The sequence below is a fragment of the Pseudochaenichthys georgianus genome, chromosome 1 (assembly GCF_902827115.2).
Source record: "Pseudochaenichthys georgianus chromosome 1, fPseGeo1.2, whole genome shotgun sequence".
Classification (NCBI taxonomy): domain Eukaryota; kingdom Metazoa; phylum Chordata; class Actinopteri; order Perciformes; family Channichthyidae; genus Pseudochaenichthys; species Pseudochaenichthys georgianus.
This window is the reverse complement of record NC_047503.1, coordinates 38,849,298-38,867,860: the sequence shown is the minus strand read 5'-3', so window position 1 is coordinate 38,867,860 and position 18,563 is coordinate 38,849,298. Positions and strand designations below refer to the sequence as shown.

The 18,563-nt window shown below is 42.1% G+C and overlaps 1 protein-coding gene across 3 annotated transcripts in view; it reads right to left on the bottom strand.

The window, feature by feature from the left end:
- Positions 1-469: 469 nt before the first annotated feature.
- Positions 470-18,563, bottom strand: part of fam13a (family with sequence similarity 13 member A) — a 78,174-nt gene continuing 60,080 nt past the window's right edge. Inside the window, exons 15-26 of one of the 3 annotated variants that reach the window (XM_034086522.2) lie at positions 11,994-12,147; positions 9,644-9,709; positions 7,633-7,849; positions 7,403-7,544; positions 7,121-7,202; positions 6,825-7,030; positions 6,592-6,675; positions 5,407-5,502; positions 3,793-3,876; positions 2,679-2,875; positions 1,835-1,936; positions 470-1,729 (exon numbers count right to left, since the gene is read on the bottom strand). In XM_034086522.2, coding sequence (XP_033942413.1) covers positions 1,606-1,729; positions 1,835-1,936; positions 2,679-2,875; positions 3,793-3,876; positions 5,407-5,502; positions 6,592-6,675; positions 6,825-7,030; positions 7,121-7,202; positions 7,403-7,544; positions 7,633-7,849; positions 9,644-9,709; positions 11,994-12,147 — 1,554 coding nt within the window. In that variant the 3' untranslated portion in view covers positions 470-1,605. The remainder of the gene's footprint in view (positions 1,730-1,834; positions 1,937-2,678; positions 2,876-3,792; positions 3,877-5,406; positions 5,503-6,591; positions 6,676-6,824; positions 7,031-7,120; positions 7,203-7,402; positions 7,545-7,632; positions 7,850-9,643; positions 9,710-11,993; positions 12,148-18,563) is intronic. The other 2 variants (XM_034086530.2, XM_034086539.2) reach the window with 2 other exon arrangements.

Here is an 18,563-nt window from a genome sequence, read left to right as displayed (position 1 = left end):
TCTTGATTGCATTATTGGACATTAACATTAGCTTAGTTTATTGTATTTACTTTTGGTTTAATCTTCCTCATTCCCATAACTAAATACAACTCAAATTAACATCCTGATGTTGTCCTATTTGCTGCATCTACAATGTGTCCATTTATAAACCGTATTAAGTTTAGGTAATAATGTGATCCCCAACAAATAAATAATTTATATGAAATCACTGATTAATAGTTTAAATAATTCTTCAAGCACAATTGCAGCCTCTTTAATGTGAGGATTTCCTGTTTTCGCTATCCTATTTCCTTTATGTACACCGAAAATGATTTGGCATATTTGCCATTTTCTAAAACAAAATATAGGTTGCTTAATGAATAAAATAATTGGAAAAATACTACTTTCCTTCCCTAAAACGGTTATGTTCTGTGCATATGATAATTCTTCTTCAATTCCTCACACAAAATAAATCAACACAGTCCAAAACCTCAGTAAAAATTTGATTTCATTCATAATATATACAAAATACAATAACAATTTATGTACTAAAATGTACACACTCAAAATTCATTAAGTCTTGGCCAGTGTTTACATTCAGTAAAAACGAAATTCACACTGACAAATCATCCATTTTGGAGAAAGAAAGGAAAAATGTACTTGCTCACAGAAACGTAAACATACACAGGTGATCTATATTTACAAAAAGAACCAAGGAGCTCCAAGGTGGACGAGAAGAAAACAAACTGCTGCTGTTTTTTTCCTCCAAAGCCTTCTCACAAACATTTGTCAATGTTTTATCAATGTGAGCAAAAACATACCAGTGATTTCAATAAGAGAAATAGCTTATTTGACAGGAAGTAGATGGGGGGGGGAAAAAGGCACGTCAATTCATAAAATATACAGTCTAATGCCGAAGTACCAGTGATCACAACATAAGCTGTTTTAATGAATATGAGCCGTTTTGGTTTGCAGTTTGTACTCTGAGTCACTGTCTTTGGGTTGTATTTATATTAAAAACACTTCTTATAGTGAACAAATATTCAATTTAACTTCTAGAGAAGTAACATAAGATTATTTCAGACATTATACGATGGTCAGAATTGAAATAGAGAAAGCTATCCATTTAGTGAATACTCTTAAGCTGATTGAAGTTATACAAATAGTAACATCTCCCTTACAAAAATACACATACATCTTGATCACAAAAATCCTTCTTTAAAAAATATCAATACTTTTTATATCTATATTTTTTAAGACATCTACAGTAAAGTGTGAGAAAAATAACTTTTTCTGTTTCTGTGATGAAAACATTTAAAAGGATAGAAATAAATTACTAGCTGTGTTAACTGTGATTCAGGTTTGTTGTGTGTGTTTGAGAAATGTCCTCGCTCTTATAAAGGTGAGGGTTTTTTGTTGAAAGGGAAATTCTCAGGTGACTTTGTGTTGCTTTGAATTAGTCACGATTCAGCGGCTCTCTGCAGGCTCCCGAAGAAAACCCAGCATGAGCTCGACTGAATGGAAAAACAGGCGGTAGCGAGAAGGAAACTCTGATATTTGTTCCTACAGGGTGAGATGTGTTTGACTGTATCTCTGAAGTCCATAGAGTCTTTTATTTTTTTTGTCTCAGATTGATTTAGTCGATCCTCTTTTGCTGATGAGGACTTCCAGCAGCCGCAGTTTGGCTTTGACGTGTTTGTATTCGTTGTACTCGACTGCCAGCGGGGAGCGGTCCTCCTTCTGCGCGACTCTATGGGAACAAGACAACAAACATTGAGAATTGGAGAAGGTTCAGCGGTGGAAAACCAATTAAATGTGAATGTTGATTCTCTAGCCTATGTTTTCTTTTCTTTACCTTCCGTTTTGCCTAAAAAACTGGTCTTCAAACTCTTTCAGGTCCTTGCGGAGTCTTTTCTTCTCCTCCCGGCTCTCTTGGAGTTGCACCACGAGTTCTTCCCTGTGAGAGTGGAAATATTTTTTATATTTTGCTCTACAATATTTATATGTGTTAAATGATTTATTATGTAGTGGTGGATGAAGAAATCAGATCCTTAAAAAAGTACTTTTTGGAGATAAAAAAAAGTACACACTCTTGAGGTAAAATGCCTTTAAATGACATATTATTATTAGTAATTATAAGATTGATAATAGTGATGCAACAATATGGATGCAATGTTTATTCCATGGGGGAACACAAGGTGACGCCATATGTGACCTGCTCTATCGAAATCAGTCGCATTGACTCAAAGACACATTTAGAGTTGTATACACTGTTGGAAAGAGGAGATTCCTAGCTCTCTAATGATATCAGGATTGTTGCTGTGCTCCAAATATTAAGCAAAAATATGTCACATTATATAATGACTGTCAGGAGAAACACCGGCTGTTGTTACGCCTGCTGTGACGTCAAGTTACTCCGTCCTCCGCTTGTAATTATGCCGTTACAAGCTTCAAAGCTGTATTTATCATCTGAATTTGTCAAAACAAGTTTAATATCCTGAAAGCAGACTTTGATTATTTGAAACCAGATGAAAACAAACTGTAAACGGAAAATGTTCCTTTTGAAATTTATAGAGGAAGAAAAATAAACTAGCACATATTGAAATAAAAGTTCCTAAATGTTTTTCTTAAATTCTGAATGTTGGTTTGTGATGTAATGTGACATGTGAGAATAGTCTTCTCAGTTTTCAGTGACTTACATGGTGGCGGAGTGCAGGTTGGACAGCCTCATGTCTGTCGTGTTCTTCGAGGGTGACAGGTCGTCCACAGGTGAGATGAAACCGTCTGCTTCCTCCTCCATGTGGTCCAGGAAGCCGATCACGCTGTGGTCTGGCCGGACGGTGACGGTGAACTGCGTCTTGGAGTCCCCGTCGTCCTCTGAGCCGTCCTCCTCCTCCTGCAGAAACACAAAGAGGTCAAACTGTGGCCTGAGGGTGACGAGGCCACATCGTGCTGTGGCGTTAAAAGCGAAGCCTCCAGGCTCAAACACCGCAGTGCATGAGGGTCGTGCAGTGTTAGTCCCCAAGGGAAATCAATCATGACGGTGCAGCAGCCCAGTGCACTCCCACGGACCTCGTTTGTGATTCATGTCTCTACCCATTAGTGTGGTTTCGGATGGAGTTAGTAAGAGGCAGTCAACTAGAGAACACAGGTCACCAACAACCGACTTCATGTGAGCTACAAGTCCTGAAACAACGACAGCCTGAAAATACACCGAGCACAATGGTTTAGTTCTTGATTACAGTTTGTCCTCAAAATGTAACTACCATGATGCATTCTGCTTTATTACAACCTGGGTCTTATTTTTGTTGCTTTATTTATTTTCTACTATAAAAGGTAAAGTCACAACTGAGATGCAGCGTTTACACAGCTTTTGAAGAAAACAAATTAAAGGGAAGTACTTTCTACCCAAACAAAAATATAATTTTTTTTTTATCAACACTAAATGTTACTATAAACATTTTTTTTTACAAAATGTTTTCTACACCTTTTTAATCACTGTGTGTTACTAGATCTTAGCAATTAACTTAAAATAATACAATAATATTATAAGTATTACAAATGAACAATAAATACAAAATAAGGTTGTAATAAACCAGAGATATCCTTTAGAGTACAACACGTACTGCTATAAAAATCACAGAGCGGTTCCAACATCAAATCCAGGCAGCTACTGATTCAACGTCTCTACTGGAGCGGTTTGCAGCCGCCCAATCAACAGGCAGCAATCACGTTCATTAGAGGGGGTGACGGGAGTTAAATGGGGGGAGGGAGGGGAGCTGGCTACTGATTGTTCAAGCAGCAGCTCATCACCTTGATGTCATCGAAGAAGAGCGCTGTTTCGCCCTCGATAATGGGCTGAAGGAGCGGCCCTCTGCGCTTGCTGGAGGGAGAGCCCTGTGGTGACGGTTGAGAAGGAGGCGTTAACCATGCTGTGTTACAGCGAGGCCGCGAGGAAACGCCACACTGCCTTCACCTTGCACCTCATTCTCTGTCTAAACCTGTGGAATTGTTCCTTCTTTTTCCATCATAACACCACCTTGTTTTCCACAGGAGGCCCACATGACATTTATTTTGAAAACCTAACTTTATCAAAATTAAAACTGACAAACAGCAGCCTGAATGTGAGCCATCGTCTGAAGCCTCACAACTGTCTTTATTTAAACCCTTTGAAACCAAATGTAAAAAATGGGTGCTTATTTTTTGGGAAACTGAGAATACGAAATAGAGCAGTAAAAATAAATATGAAAAAAAACAAACGTTTTTACCCTGTTTGAGTAACTTCAGAGCCACCTTTCAAAATCAACCAGAATCATGCCTTTAATCAAATTGTTTTGATTTTTTGGGGAACAAAAAAGGGGCGAAATGGAACTTAAAGCTAGAAACAAATGGCTCCAGGATAATAAAATTGCTGCATCATAAATCTCTGGCAGTTGTCCGATTTGCATAATTGGGATTAAATGTTGAGCATTACATAACAGATAAATAGAGATAATTTCTTACATAATAGAAATGTTTTCTTAAAAAATTGAGTACACAAATGATAGCAAGAGGAAGCGTATACCAAAGTTCATACACTTTTTCACCAATGATTTTCCATGACCTTTCCATGACCTTTACCTCATTTCCCATGACCAAAACAATGACTCTTTCTCAGCGGTACCACTGAAAATGGTTTATTTGAACATGGAACAGAAAATAAGGTCTGCATATGAAACATGTCGTGCCTATCTAAAACAAATCAAATAGGCTAACTAGCTTCTACACGCTAAAGCAACTAAAATCTCTCACCAGCAAAATGCCTCGTCAGTTAACTGCCATTTTACGTTTCATTACTATACGATACAGTATTTATTATCATTATAGTATTACTATTTCGGCGATTAGATAAAATATAAATTATATTTTATGCAACTTTAGTTACATTTCCATGACTTTTCCAAAACTTTGGGAAAAATATTGTTTTCCATAACTTCTCCAGGGCCTGGAATTAGCATTTTGAATTTCCATGACTTTTCCAGGTTTTTAATGACCGTAAGAACCCTGACACTTGTATGCATATATTGTGCAGTACTTCTGAGCAAACAAGTCCCCACATCCCAGTGAAGTTGTCTGTTTCTCCAGTCTCTGACCCTCTCCTGCACTCAGATGCTCATGATGCCTTTTCCTGTGAACTCAATCTGCCACCTGTGAGCTGCTTTACGATTCATTGAGCTTTTTAAGCTGGATTTAGAAAGGTGGATAACACGTCTGTGGCACGACTGCCACCAGTTCCCACACAACAGGCACTAATGCCAACATGAGCTGGGATTAAGTGTCTGCAGATGCTTTGTCAACGTGGGCCACTCGCTGGTCAAAGAGCAGCTGGACCAATGGACAGCTGTGGAGGAAAACTAAAAGGAAGCGAGACTCAGGTGTGGAACTTACAATGACGGGGATACTGGAGGCTCGGCACAGGATCTGCTTCACCAGGCGGTATCTGTCGTACAGGGGCTTCATGATTTGCCTCTCGCTCTTGGTGACCTGAAGTAAAAAAAGACACCTTGTTAGCATATCATTCACTTCTTTCGGTCTTCCACTGAGTAACTTGCTGCAGCACTTTAAGGCTTTACCGGGTAATTGATAATATTAAAATTCAAATATCAATTTTTTTTTTGCACGTCATTCATTCAGTTAAAACCCGGTACTTCCGCACAGTTGCAGATAAAGATTAAGGCTACACTAATATCATTAGTATTATACCATTAGCAAGATTAGAGTGGTGGCTGCGCAGGGTTGTTTCCTACTGGTATGATCCAAATATTTCCAAACAACTTCCGAACGTTGTTAGGTCCAAAAGTCCAAAAAAACCAAACATGTTTTCTCGAGGGAAATGTTGGTATTCAATCCATATTTTGTTGGCCTTTTAAAAACAACATTTCCAGTGTGGTCAAAGATGTACCTTTTGTCCATTTATTTATTCAGATTTTTTTTTTAAGTGTGTCTGAAAATATGAAAACAGAGATTTGAAGCTTCATTCAGAAATAATTTGAAAAAGACACTTCAAATGTGAAAAGTTATTCAGTACATCCCTATCGTGCAGCACTCACTAACACAACATGACAGCTAACCCAGACCGGTTAACTGCTCTTCAGCTCTGCCTGATACACGACCATACTACCAAGGGTTAGACAGCACAATTATTGCAATTGTATTTGGGACTGACAACGAAAAAAAAAAAGTGCCTGTCAGCTGCTCTATACTGTAGTTCACTTTTCCAGACAGAGTTGTCCCCTAAATGACTCCGAAGCTCCTGTGGCGTTTCTAACAACATAAATTGAAGCTCCAAGCTCACCATTTGCACACGCTCTAGCTTCAGACATTATTCACCGTTGACTTGCAATCTGGGTCACAGTGAAGTGGTAAACAAGATTCTCTCAGTTTTGGGCCAACATGGCTGGAAGGAGATCTAACAGCTTGGATTGGCCTTTTGAGAATTGCTGTATTTAGAAAAAGTATGTGTGTGTGTGTGTGTGTGTGTGTGTGTGTGTGTGTGTGTGTGTGTGTGTGTGTGTGTGTGTGTGTGTGTGTGTGTGTGTGTGTGTGTGTGTGTGTATTGGAAGGAGGACTTACTGGTCGGCCGTGTATGCTCTCGTAGTAGAGGAGCGCTTTCTGCAGGGCGACTTTCTCCGCTCCGATCTGCTCCCGTGTCATATCCTGTGAAACACCAAAACATTTTAATAAGAGACCGGGGTTGACTCTGTGTCTGCCTGATTTTAAATGTATTTTGATTTTCTTACAAGACACATCCATTAGCTGTATAAGTGTGTATATGTTTTATTTATCCGCCGCGGCCTTGGTCTTACCTTGATGTCCTCGGGGCGGTTCACCTCCTCCCTCTTCTCCTGCAGCTTCTTCAAAATGGTCTCCAGGCTGCTCTCCACGGGAGGCTTCGGTACTTTCTCCTGCTGCGGCTTCTTCTCCAGCTGAGAGCCGAAGCTTTTGGGCAGAGTGTTGCTGCGCTGCCGGGTCAGAGGCGGAAGGTCCTCTTCAGACTTCATCAGCTTGCTCTCTGTTGAAGAAAGAGGAAATACATTTAAATGAGCGTTCTTGGTTTTATTCCAACGTGTGTGCAGGGGTGTCTTTCATTCCTCTGTGTTACCTTTCTGCTCTTTGCGAAGCTTGGCCAGTTCATTAAGCCATCGCAGCACCTCTGGGTTTCCGGCTTTATCACTGTGGGAGGGCTGGATACAAAAAGCGCACAACAAATAAAATAAATAAAAATGAGGAAGTCCTTTATTCTCTGTTCATAACTTATTTATATTAAAATTAAAATTCATAAGAGACATTCAATAAAAGTGTTTATGACTCGTAAAATGTATTACGGGTTAGATGTTATTGTTGTCAATGTGATAAATGAAATTAGTATCCCTCCTGTACCTACCCTATATTTTCTTTCGTCTTCAAACTTCTCATCAAATCTGTGGATCTTCTTCCGCAGCACGTGGATCCTTTTTGAGAGCTGGGCGGACGTCAACTCCTCTTTCTCATCGTCGCAGGAGCCAAGAGAGGAACTCCGTCTGCGACTGGAGAAATACAGAAGTGTTGTTAATTTCACTGACAGCTCCTCACTGCTCGCCATAAAAAACATTTGAAAAGACGTGAAGTGTTTACCTGACAAATGAGTGTGCGTTGGGTGGTGAGGGAGGCACTTCCGTGTCGTCCAGGTACTGCTGGCTGTGTCCGTAGGCGTAGAAGCGCGGCGACAGCATCGGGTCGCTGTCCTCCTCCAGGAGCTGCCGGATCAGACGTCCCCCGGCGTGAGGGGACAGTCGAGCTTCCTCGCGGTCCATGCTCTCCCTCTGAGGAGGAGGGTATGCTGGGACTGGTTCTGAGAAACACAGAAACAAACATTTAGTTTTTAACACCAAGGACAGGTTGGTCAGGGATGTTTTTAATGTGATGCATGCTTGCCAGCAGACAGACAGAAAGCTTGTCTTAGTACAGTTAAAGCTGACTCATCATATCACCCCAACGAGCGCTGTCGCTTCTGCAATCTGCATATTGAACCAGAATCTTATCATATCGTTTTTAAAGAGTTAAAAATAACTTTACATTAAAACATTCTAATTGAAAAGGTTGAGCTTCAACAACAAACACATCTGAATAGATACGTTATTTTGAATGGCTGTTCAATTACATGGGAGATTATTGGCTGTTGACCGAGAGTGGAGAATCGAAAGTTATTTACCGTCTTTCATCAATAAGAAAAACTGAGAAGCTGAAGTCAGGAAATGTTTGAAATGATTTTGTAACAGATAATAATTGGGGGTATAAAAATGAAACCAGTAAACAAGTTAAATACAATATGGTAAAAGTGTTCGAAGAAAGAAAATATGCTAATTTCCCAGAGATCGGCACGTATTCTCTTCAAACACTTTATGTTATTTCTCTCACCGCAAATTTTTCTGGGAAGTTCTCAGGCGATGTAAAAGTCACTGGACATGATGAAGATTCTCTCTCTACCCCGAACAGAAAACTCCCCCTGGGGCTCGACAGTCACAGATGTTGTTTTGCAACTTGGGGAGAGACCCCCCCCCCCCCCCCCCCCTCCCTCTTACTGTTAGTCCCCTGGTTCACAGTCACCACTCTGGTAATAATTATGTTGGTTGAAAATAGACAATTCCCGGTCTATAAATAATGCCTGGCTCTCTGTGGGAGAATGTCAGGGATAATGTCTACCCCTGTAGAGAGTTCCAGTGATGAGTTTTAGTTTCCACTCTGCATGGTGAGAGATAAACCTGGTAAGTGTTCCAGCATGAGAACAAGACTAGACAGAGACATCTCAGAGTCAACTGTTATAGCAAGGAGGGACATCTCTATAGAAACTCAGTGAAAACATGAAACTCAGCAGGAACAAAAACATAGACTTCATGGAAAAGGCGAGACCTGTAACATCAGGAGATTTGAAAGATATGAGTTGTTCACAGGGAGATGAGATGGAGGGAGAGAAAACAAGCTCTGAAGGAAACCAACCGTCAGAGTAAACACTCAAAGTGTCAGAAAGCACACGTGGAAATATGAACGCCCAGTCAAAAACTGCACAAGCATATTTTTCTTAGCCGGGGTAAGTTGGGCCGTACGATTTGGACTTGGCTCAAATTCCAGCTCTGGTCCCGCGGGTCCTCCTGTAGTTTTAGGTACGTGCCGTTTATCAAGTGGTAACTCTGTTGCACGTTAGCGCCCGCTCACAGCAGCAGGTGAAACACTAAATAATGCTGAATGTCCTCCTCTTTGACATCTATTATCGAGCAGTTCAGCCGGCCACTGAGGCCGCATGGCATTTGAAATGAATCCTTTAAATCAACCGCTCGCTGATGGTTTAGGATTAACTACACTAATGAAACAAACGACATGCCAGTTTGCCATTTCACTAAAGGTTGCTGTGTGTGTGTGTGTGTGTGTGTGTGTGTGTGTGTGTGTGTGTGTGTGTGTGTGTGTGTGTGTGTGTGTGTGTGTGTGTGTGTGTGTGTGTGTGTGTGTGTGTGTGTGTAAGACACTTGGCCACAATGTTCCAGATCATTCAAGCATGTTGCCATGCAGTAGGAAAGGTCACTCAGCTCTTGCTATGTTATTATTGCAGCAAAGCAAGTCAGTACTGACGGTGATGTTACATAACACTTACCATCCCAACAACTCTGGTGAAAAATGGTTTTGAAATCAAGGAAAGGAGCGGTAAATAATGGAGAACCTAGAGGACAGAAGAAGAGAGGAAGGGAGGAGAGAAGTAAAGAACAAGAAGAAGAAGCACAAGCAAAGAAACAGAAGTAGGGAAGGACCAGCATGCATCCTTCTTGCTGCAGTGCGTTTGGGAAACAAAGTAGCCTGTCCCTGAATCTTAGTTCACCAGACATATGAGCTACAGAGTCTTGTCTCTTCCTGTTGAAGATGCCCGTTAATGTCTTTCCATCCTTGCTGGCAGACGACCAAGGACACGGCAGAGGCAACTATCAGGTCTCTACGTCGGGAACTGGCACAAAGTGTACTTGGACAAAGGCCTAATGCCCTCTTCCGCTGGCAAGCACAATCACAATTTAAACTTTGCTCACAGCATTTAAGATAAGATAAGATGGACTTTTATTAATCCCTCGTGGGGAAATTGTTTCTCTGCATTCGACCCATCCTAGTGTTAGGAGCAGTGTGCTGCCATTTGGAACGGCGCCCGGGGAGCAGTGTGGGGAACGGTGCCTTGCTCAGGGACACCTCGGTAGCACTTGGTCTTGCCGGGACTTGAACTGGTGACCTTCCAGTTGCCAAGCCGACTGCCTGTCGACTTCGCCACCACCGCCAATTGGACATGCAATGGCCTGCCTTTCCTGCTCTCATGCTTCAAGGGACCTGATCAGTTGACTCTCACGCACCTAAAGGAGACACTGTAAGATTTAAGCGCCCTGTCACAGCCAATCATGCGGCTCCCTGTGGCGCACTCGCTGCCATGAACTCAGTTATTCATAAGGACAGAATGTACTTGAAGAAAATGTATTAAGAAGAAAAACAGAACAGGCAGGCGATCTGATAGTTAATGTATTCTAGTTTCAGTGTGAAAAACAGCTGCATTGTACATTTCCTAAACATCCTGCACAAAACTATCCTCTGCTACATTCTCCCTCAAGCAAAGAGAGAATCCAACTAACACCACACCTTTATACAGACTAAAGCAACATCTTGGCTGAAGCACAATAAGTTCTTGACATTCTTTTTTCCTCGTGCTGGAATTCTGCACGGCAACAATAACAAGCCCTCACAGTTGTTTTTGCGATTTCACATAATGGCCACTAGAGAGCTCCGAACACGAGGCTGCTGAAGTTGAGGGATGTATTGGATGGAACGGTTTTGCTCTTAAGTGCCACATAAACCAGGAAATGGTGGTGGTGGGAGCGAAGACCCACATTTACAATGGGAACATGTCAAAACATGACCAACCACGCCCTTAACGGGATGTAACAGCAGAAGTCAACCTGTTGGTTATCATTGCAGTTCAACAAAACGCTTTGCTTTCACTGCTCGGACACCTCCACCCATCTCCGCTGTGTCGCACCGTCCTAACAAACCAATCACACTGTCAGTGCCCTGCGATTGTGCTTGGTTTCCTTTCTGCACAAACACCAAGCCCGCTGAGTAACACCAAGCCCGCTGAGTAAACAAACACCTACAAAAGAACTTGAGAGGAGGAGGAATAATGCAATGCTGAAGACTAATATAAAGGAAACTGCATAAAAAAAGCACACAATTGAAAACACTTGACATGCTTGTTTTAAACGCATTTAAAATCGGACCTTTTGCAAAGCTGCTATTAAATGTACATCCCCCGCACTATTACTGGAATAACAGAGCGAACGGTCACAGTGTCATTATAACCTGACATTCTGACACATCTGAAGAATATAACCCCGATCAATAAACGCTATGAATGCAAGCCAACTTCCTACTGGTACAGTGTTATCAAATATCCAATTGAATGATTAATTTCTGACTGGGAACTCCAGCAGCAGCTGAGTCTTACAGGAATTGCACGGTATCATTTATACCCTGGTAAAAGAAAAACACAGGACGAGCTCTAAACTTAGCTACACCAAGAGATGAACAAAGTGTTGCCTAATTTAAAGACAACAAAACAACAGAGCCAGAGCTGCTTCTCTGACCGGGCAGGCAAACAAGCACGTCTCCAGTGAGTGTTTCTCTGCCAGATATAAGTGGCGAGAGAACGTAAGAGGATCTTTTTCAATGAAACCCAGCAGTAGATGCAGAAAGAGATGCATCAGGAGGAGGAGGAGGAGGAGGAGGAGGAGGAGGAGGAGCAGGAGGTGTGCAGCTGCTGCCCAGACCCCCGTGCTGGGAGGAGGGCATGTAGCACATTTCTTTAGGCATGTTTGTGTGAAAAGGCGTGTATTCCAGATAGTATTTAGAGACAAAGTGTTACATGCAAGAGAACAACCTAAGCATTAAACCAGCCGTTTGAAAGCCCATAGCTTTACCTCCCCAGTTGTTTTCTTCAATGAGTGATGTCAGGTCCAGCCGGGGAACGTCCTCGCAGCTCTCGCAGTCCGGGTCAGAGGCTCGCACCTCTCCCCCGCCGACCCTTCCAATGTCACAAGTGACGGGCGACTCCTGGATCTTCATCCTTAACGTCTGCACAACCATGAGAGAAGAAGAAAAGAGCGCTCAACGACGATGCGAGCCTGTGAACACACTCTTTAAGTTGAGCAGCACACTCCCACAGGCTGGCCCTGCCCTAAGAGAGGGGCTGGTCCCGGCTCCTGATTGGCTGCCTCTGCTGTCAAAACATCCGCCCATCTGTCTCAGGCTGTAAGAGACAGCAGGAGTGGATTGGCTCCTCCCAGTCTTCCCCCCGACTGGAATACCTCACCCCTCCCTTACTTGTTCCCTCTCCACAGTAGTCCTCCGTGCTTTCTCTCTTGCCTGACATGCATGTATTCCCCACCCTAGCGCCGCTCTGCACATGTTTGTTTCAAAGCAGCATGACCAGAAGGGAGGGGTAGATGGGTGTTAGTGAAAAAGAAAGGGAGGGAGGGAGGGAGGGTCAGAGGTGAGAACATAAAAAAAAAAACAGATTGTGAGCATGCACACGTAGGCTGACAGGGTTGTTTTTCTTCTCTCTCGATGTCTCTCTGCAGACAAACATCCAGCTCTTAGCAGACATGAAACATGCCGCCTCCTCCGACACCTCATTACTTCCCTTTTTTCTCCCACTGTTTCCCGTTTCCTCATCATCCCCCCACTTCTATCTCAAACTTTCTCAAATATTCAAAGGGTTTATTGTCATATGCACAGTAGCGACGGTGTAGACATGGAAAAGTTAAGTCCCAGGCTCCTCCAACAATGCAACATAAATATATATAGACATAAAATAAGAAACAGAGTACATTACACTTTGATTTTCCTCTGTTAAAAGATGTGTAATAAAACTGTAATGCAATGTAAATGATTTGGGTAAACAACACAGTCAGCGGCTCATGGTTTTAGAACGTGTCCATGGTTCACTTAGCACTAAGCCCATGGGGTCCCATTTCCTGTGTCTGGGCGTGGGACCAAGCTATTTTTAGGAAAAGACAGATCAAGACACAGGGGCTCCTCGACATCATTAATGCCACAGGCGGCTTACAGGAAGGGTTGCTCTTGAGTCTCGTTACAAAAGCTCTTGTTTGGTTAGTGATACCAAGTTGTTGTTGTTGTTGTTGGCAGGTTAGTGTGAGATTACAGTGCAAGCATAATAGTTGTACTACTTACGGGAAATGTCCAGTGTTGCATGTTCTCCGGGTTCTTCCGCACAAATACACGCGCACGCACGCACACACACACACACACACACACACACACACACACACACACACACGCACACGCACACACATACACAGACCTGCAAGCATAATTATGCTTGCAGGTCTGTGTATGTGTGTGTGTGCGTGTGTGTGTGTGTGTGCGCGTGTGTGTATTTGTGCGGAAGCGAGCCAAACACTGTGATTTATCGCGTCCCTTCAACTGTTACATGTGAAATAACTTCATGTGATGGTGAATCGCAGAGGACACAGAGTGGCATTAGGGCCCGGAGAACGTGCAACACTGGACATTTCCCGTAAGTAGCTTTTACGTCACTCACCAATCTAAACCCCACCGCCTCCATGAATTAGTACATACTGCACCAGCTCACTCACTCAACATTCAAGATCCTGTTGTCACAGATCTACGAGCACATATTCCTCAGCTAACAAATAGACATTGATGTTCACCTGTTTCAAATTCAGACCAGGCAATAACAAGTTTCTTTGTGATCGGCTTACAAGTAGAACGCTTCAGTCACTCAGACCACACTCATGAGTGGTTTGTGCTCTATGGCTACAATATTTTAACATTGTTTACATGAATGTGTCGAGGGCAACATTGAAGGACTTCCTACTCAACTGATGTCCTTTGCCCCTTTTTTAAATAAATGTTCGTTTGCTGGATTTGTCCACAAAGGTTTATGTGTTTTAACCGTTTCTCTATTTTTAAGTATTTTAAGATTTTGATATTATCATACTTTTGTGAATGGGTTTGTGTTTTCTTCCGGTGTTATAATTTTCTTTTAAACCCCCATTTCCAAGATCAATAAAGAACCATCCCGTTCAAGTAGAAATGGGGATTTCTGATCCTTTATTGATTTGTTTTGTCTTTTATGTTTTGTCAATATTATTTAGGTTGCCTGGAAAGAACCTTTTTCTTTTGTTGCATTGTTGGTCTGATTACAGACTTGCTTATTAGTGTACATCCTTTCTGGTTGTATAGATTTAAGAGAGGGGGTTTTATGAAAGAGTTTATAGCACTGAGTCATGTATCCATGTGGGGGGTTGACCCTAAAAAAATGTTGGATGAAACTCTGGATGGCACCACAAGTAGTCATAGGCTATCCAGTACAACATATGTGCCTGTTTTTCAGGCCTCAGACAATAATCTTTTTTCTCAAAGCAATGATAAACCTGTGAGTTGTTATTTTAAAGTAAATTCAGATTGAACATACAAAAAAATGTAAATTATAGTGTCTGTCCAAAAAAAGAAAACATTACTTATAGTGAAAACCACCCTTGAATGATGGGATCGGAGACTAAAAGCTTTAGCAATCCAAACTATAACATACAATAAGTACCCTGTATCAAGATTGATGAAAAACAAGTGAAATTTGACCTTTTTAGAGAGATTTAGCAAAAAAAACCCTCTTCTGGGTCATTTGGGTGGATTTGACCTATCTCTGGCCCCCCTCGGTCGATTTTGATGATTGACCTCTTTTTAACCGTTAGAAACAATAGAATCGAGGGGAGGTTCCTAAAATCCATTTAAACATTACCCATTGGTGAATGAGTGATGCATTGGATTAACCTATGGATTAACCTTCAGCAGCTTTTTTTATCGTTTTAATGCCATTGAACACAACTTTTGATCAGAACAACAGCAACGGAGCGTCCACATAGCAGCGTGCGTTGGCGCTTGGAGGTGGGCGTATCTGAAGCTTGGGGAAAGCAATAGCAATGTTAAAACGAAGTAAACTGGATATAAAATCCCCAAACAGGCGAAAACCTACCAGTTCCACCCACTGTCTCTGCCTCCTCCCTCCAAGCCTCGCTCCTCTGGTTTGTATCCCGGTAGATGAACAGAGACTGATCATACAGCACCGGGTGATTCACTACCGCTGTAATTAATTTTCTCTCAATTTTTTGGAATATGAGGAAATGACCTGCGTAGTCTCTCCCAGCATACACACGGTTTGATTGGCTAGCGCTTGTACTGGCAGATTTGCATAAACAGGATTTCATTGGCTGACGCCTCCGTCGAGGCGTCAAAAGTTGAACATTGCTCAACTTTTGAAGCCAGCATCGCCAGCATCGCCAGCAACGCTCCACGTCGCTTCCCAAAATGCAGTTCGGCACCCCATTAAAAGTGAATGGGCAGAAGCGTTGGAAGCTTCAACGCACGCCGCTGTGTGGACGGGCCGCAAAAGGTATGACATATTTTCCGTTTTTCCTCCATAAAGCTACGTTGTGTGATGTCTGGGTTTGCTTCCCCTGCCGTGAGTTTTGAGCGCTCAGTGGTGATACTTATATTTCTAGAATCTGTGGAATCTCAGCTTGCTAGCTGATATCTTGTTTGTGCCGATCCGATAAGTAATAAGGATATTTTACTGTGAGTTCTGTGCTAAGTGCGTTAGCATTCTTTCGCTCAGGGCTAATTCAGAAGCTTGGTATGACCCTTGTGTTTCGTTTAGCTGAAAATTGTTAATATTGTCTGATAGCTAAGTTTCTTCCCGATAAGTGGGTATGACACATTCATAGTTTGTTAAATGTTAAGAAGCCCTCAGACGCTGTTTCTTGCAAGATGTTGCGTTTTGCCCCCGGTACCAGGGGCATGGGGCTTAACTGGTTAAAGTAATTGCTTTTATGCTAATTAGGGCATTTTCTATAATTAATCATGAGCGGTTGATATTGACAATGTTGCGGATGCAGATATTTAAAGAACCATTAGTTACCAGTCAGTCAAGTGTTGTCTTAATTATAAAGTTTATGATGAAAGAACAACTTGTTTATTAGCCGCTAGTGTCTGCTTTGCTCTAAACTCGTTGCTTGTTAAGTAGTTTACTTTGACGGACTCCTTGTCAAGTGCTAAAATCAGCCATTAGGCTTTGAAACAGAAGAGTCTACTGGGTGAGTGTTATATAATGTTATGAGTCTCAGAGGTGAGGGATGCGGATACTGAATAACATCTCGTCACATGATTTAACTGTTTCTCAGACTTCAAAGGGGACAAACGTTTCTTCAGCAAGATGCACTTTTGTTATCAAATCCTTTTATATGCACATTACTAATTAAAGACATGCATATTTTAAAGACTTGATGGGCAGTTTGTTTTAACTGATTAATCAGTCCCTAGAACCAGGCATCAATAGAGAGAGTATAATGGGGATTAACAGAGTGCCGATGTTACAGCACAGCGTGATCCTGCTGTGTTTGAAAATAGTTCAGATGTATGTGCTTGCACACACGTACACACACGTACAGTACACACAGCTGCACTCTATTCCCAGGACCCTCATCTGTTACTGAAACACACTAAAACTACTATTACATCATCATGAGAAGTCCAGCTCGTGCAATGGAAGGGTGAGATAGACAGAGCTTCTGTGTGTGTGTGTCTGTTGGGGGGTGCATTAGACAATGATTAAGCTGTGTTTTGAGAGCCAACACACACAGTGTACAAACAAACACACCCAGTGTGTACACACACACACACACACACACACACACACACACACACACACACACACACACACACACACACACACACACACACACACACACACACACACACACACACACACACACACACACACACACACACACACACACAATTTCACTTGAGATAAACTCCTTGTCTGATAGCATTGCATTCTTTTTGCTCTCCAACAAACACATTTCTCCATCGATTCATTTATTCATACACTTTCTTTAGTTGTTTTGCAAAAAAAAAAAATCCCATTGCGTAAAAGGTTTAATAAAATCTGCATATAATTGCCATGTCAGTGTTGCAGTCATCTTTGAAGACAGCCAACGTGATCTGCAGCTGTCAATTCCAACTCTCAGCTCTCGGGGTCGGTCGACTAATCGATTATTATTCGCCAGGGCTGCCGAATAATCGATTTTGATCATGGTCAGTTTCTGGCAACACTACACTACACTACACTGTACACTACACTGTAAACTACACTACACACTGTACACTACACTACACACTGTACACTACACTGTACACTACACTACACTGTACACTACACTACACTGTAAACTACACTACACACTGTACACTACACTACACACTACACTGTACACTACACACTACACTACACTACACAACACTACACTACACTACACTACACTACACTACACAACACTACACTACACTACACAACACTACACTACACTACACTACACCACACTACACAACACACTACACTGTACACTAGTGTTGCACGGTGTACCGATACTTGAAAGGTACCGCGATACCCTGCCGTTAAAAACGGTACGATTCCTCCGTTTCATTAGTATCGGTACTTTAAGAATGACGGGGAAAAGTACTCCCGTGAAAAAGCGCCGTTTTAATAAGAGCCGTGTGTATTCAGCGCTCTGCTTCCACTCCCTGCACTGCAGCCGTGCCTGCAGTCCCGCTCCTCTCAAGCACGTTCTAAGTCCCTCCCCTCTCTCGTGCACGCGGCCACGCGCTAGCTGCCAGAGCATGTGAGAAAACGAGAAGCATGGCTGCAAGTGGGAGTGCAACTGCCTTCTGCGCCTCGGCTTGTTGACAAAAAAGACGCCAGAAGTCTGTGAACGGGCCGCTCAGGTGTTCAGAGCAGAGCTCCCTGTCGGAGCAGCAGAGCGTGATGTGCACTGAAAAGTGTTTCTGTCGCAATATTATCGTTGAGCAAACTTAACTAGCAAACTAGCATCACTATCTGCTAACGTTAGCTTTAGCCTTCGTTTTCTATTCGTTTTTTTCATAGGCTATAAACGGAGGTGGTATAAGTATATATCTTGTACTTGAGTAAAAGTAGAGGTACCCGGGTCTTGTACTTGAGTTAAAGTAGAAGTACCAGAATGTAGGAACAATCCTGCAATCAAAATGTTCCTCAAATAAAAGTACAAAAGTATTATCATCAAAATATAGTTAAAGTAGCGACAGTAAAAGTAGAAGTACTCAGGTCTTGTACTAGAAGCACCAGAGTGTAGAATACTCTGTTACAGTAAAAGTACTGCATTCAAAATGTTCCTCAAGTAAAAGTATTAAAGTAGCGACAGTAAAAGTAGTCATTGTGCAGATTGGTCCATTTCAGAATAATATATATGATGTGTTTTATAATGATTGATCATGAAAGTGTTCTCAAAGCTGGTGAAGGTGCAGCTAGTTTGAAGTACTTTGTAGACTGCAGGGTAGCTGGTGGATTTACTCCAGGTGGAACTAAAGTCTGATTTAACACTTGATTATATTTCACATCATTCATCCACATC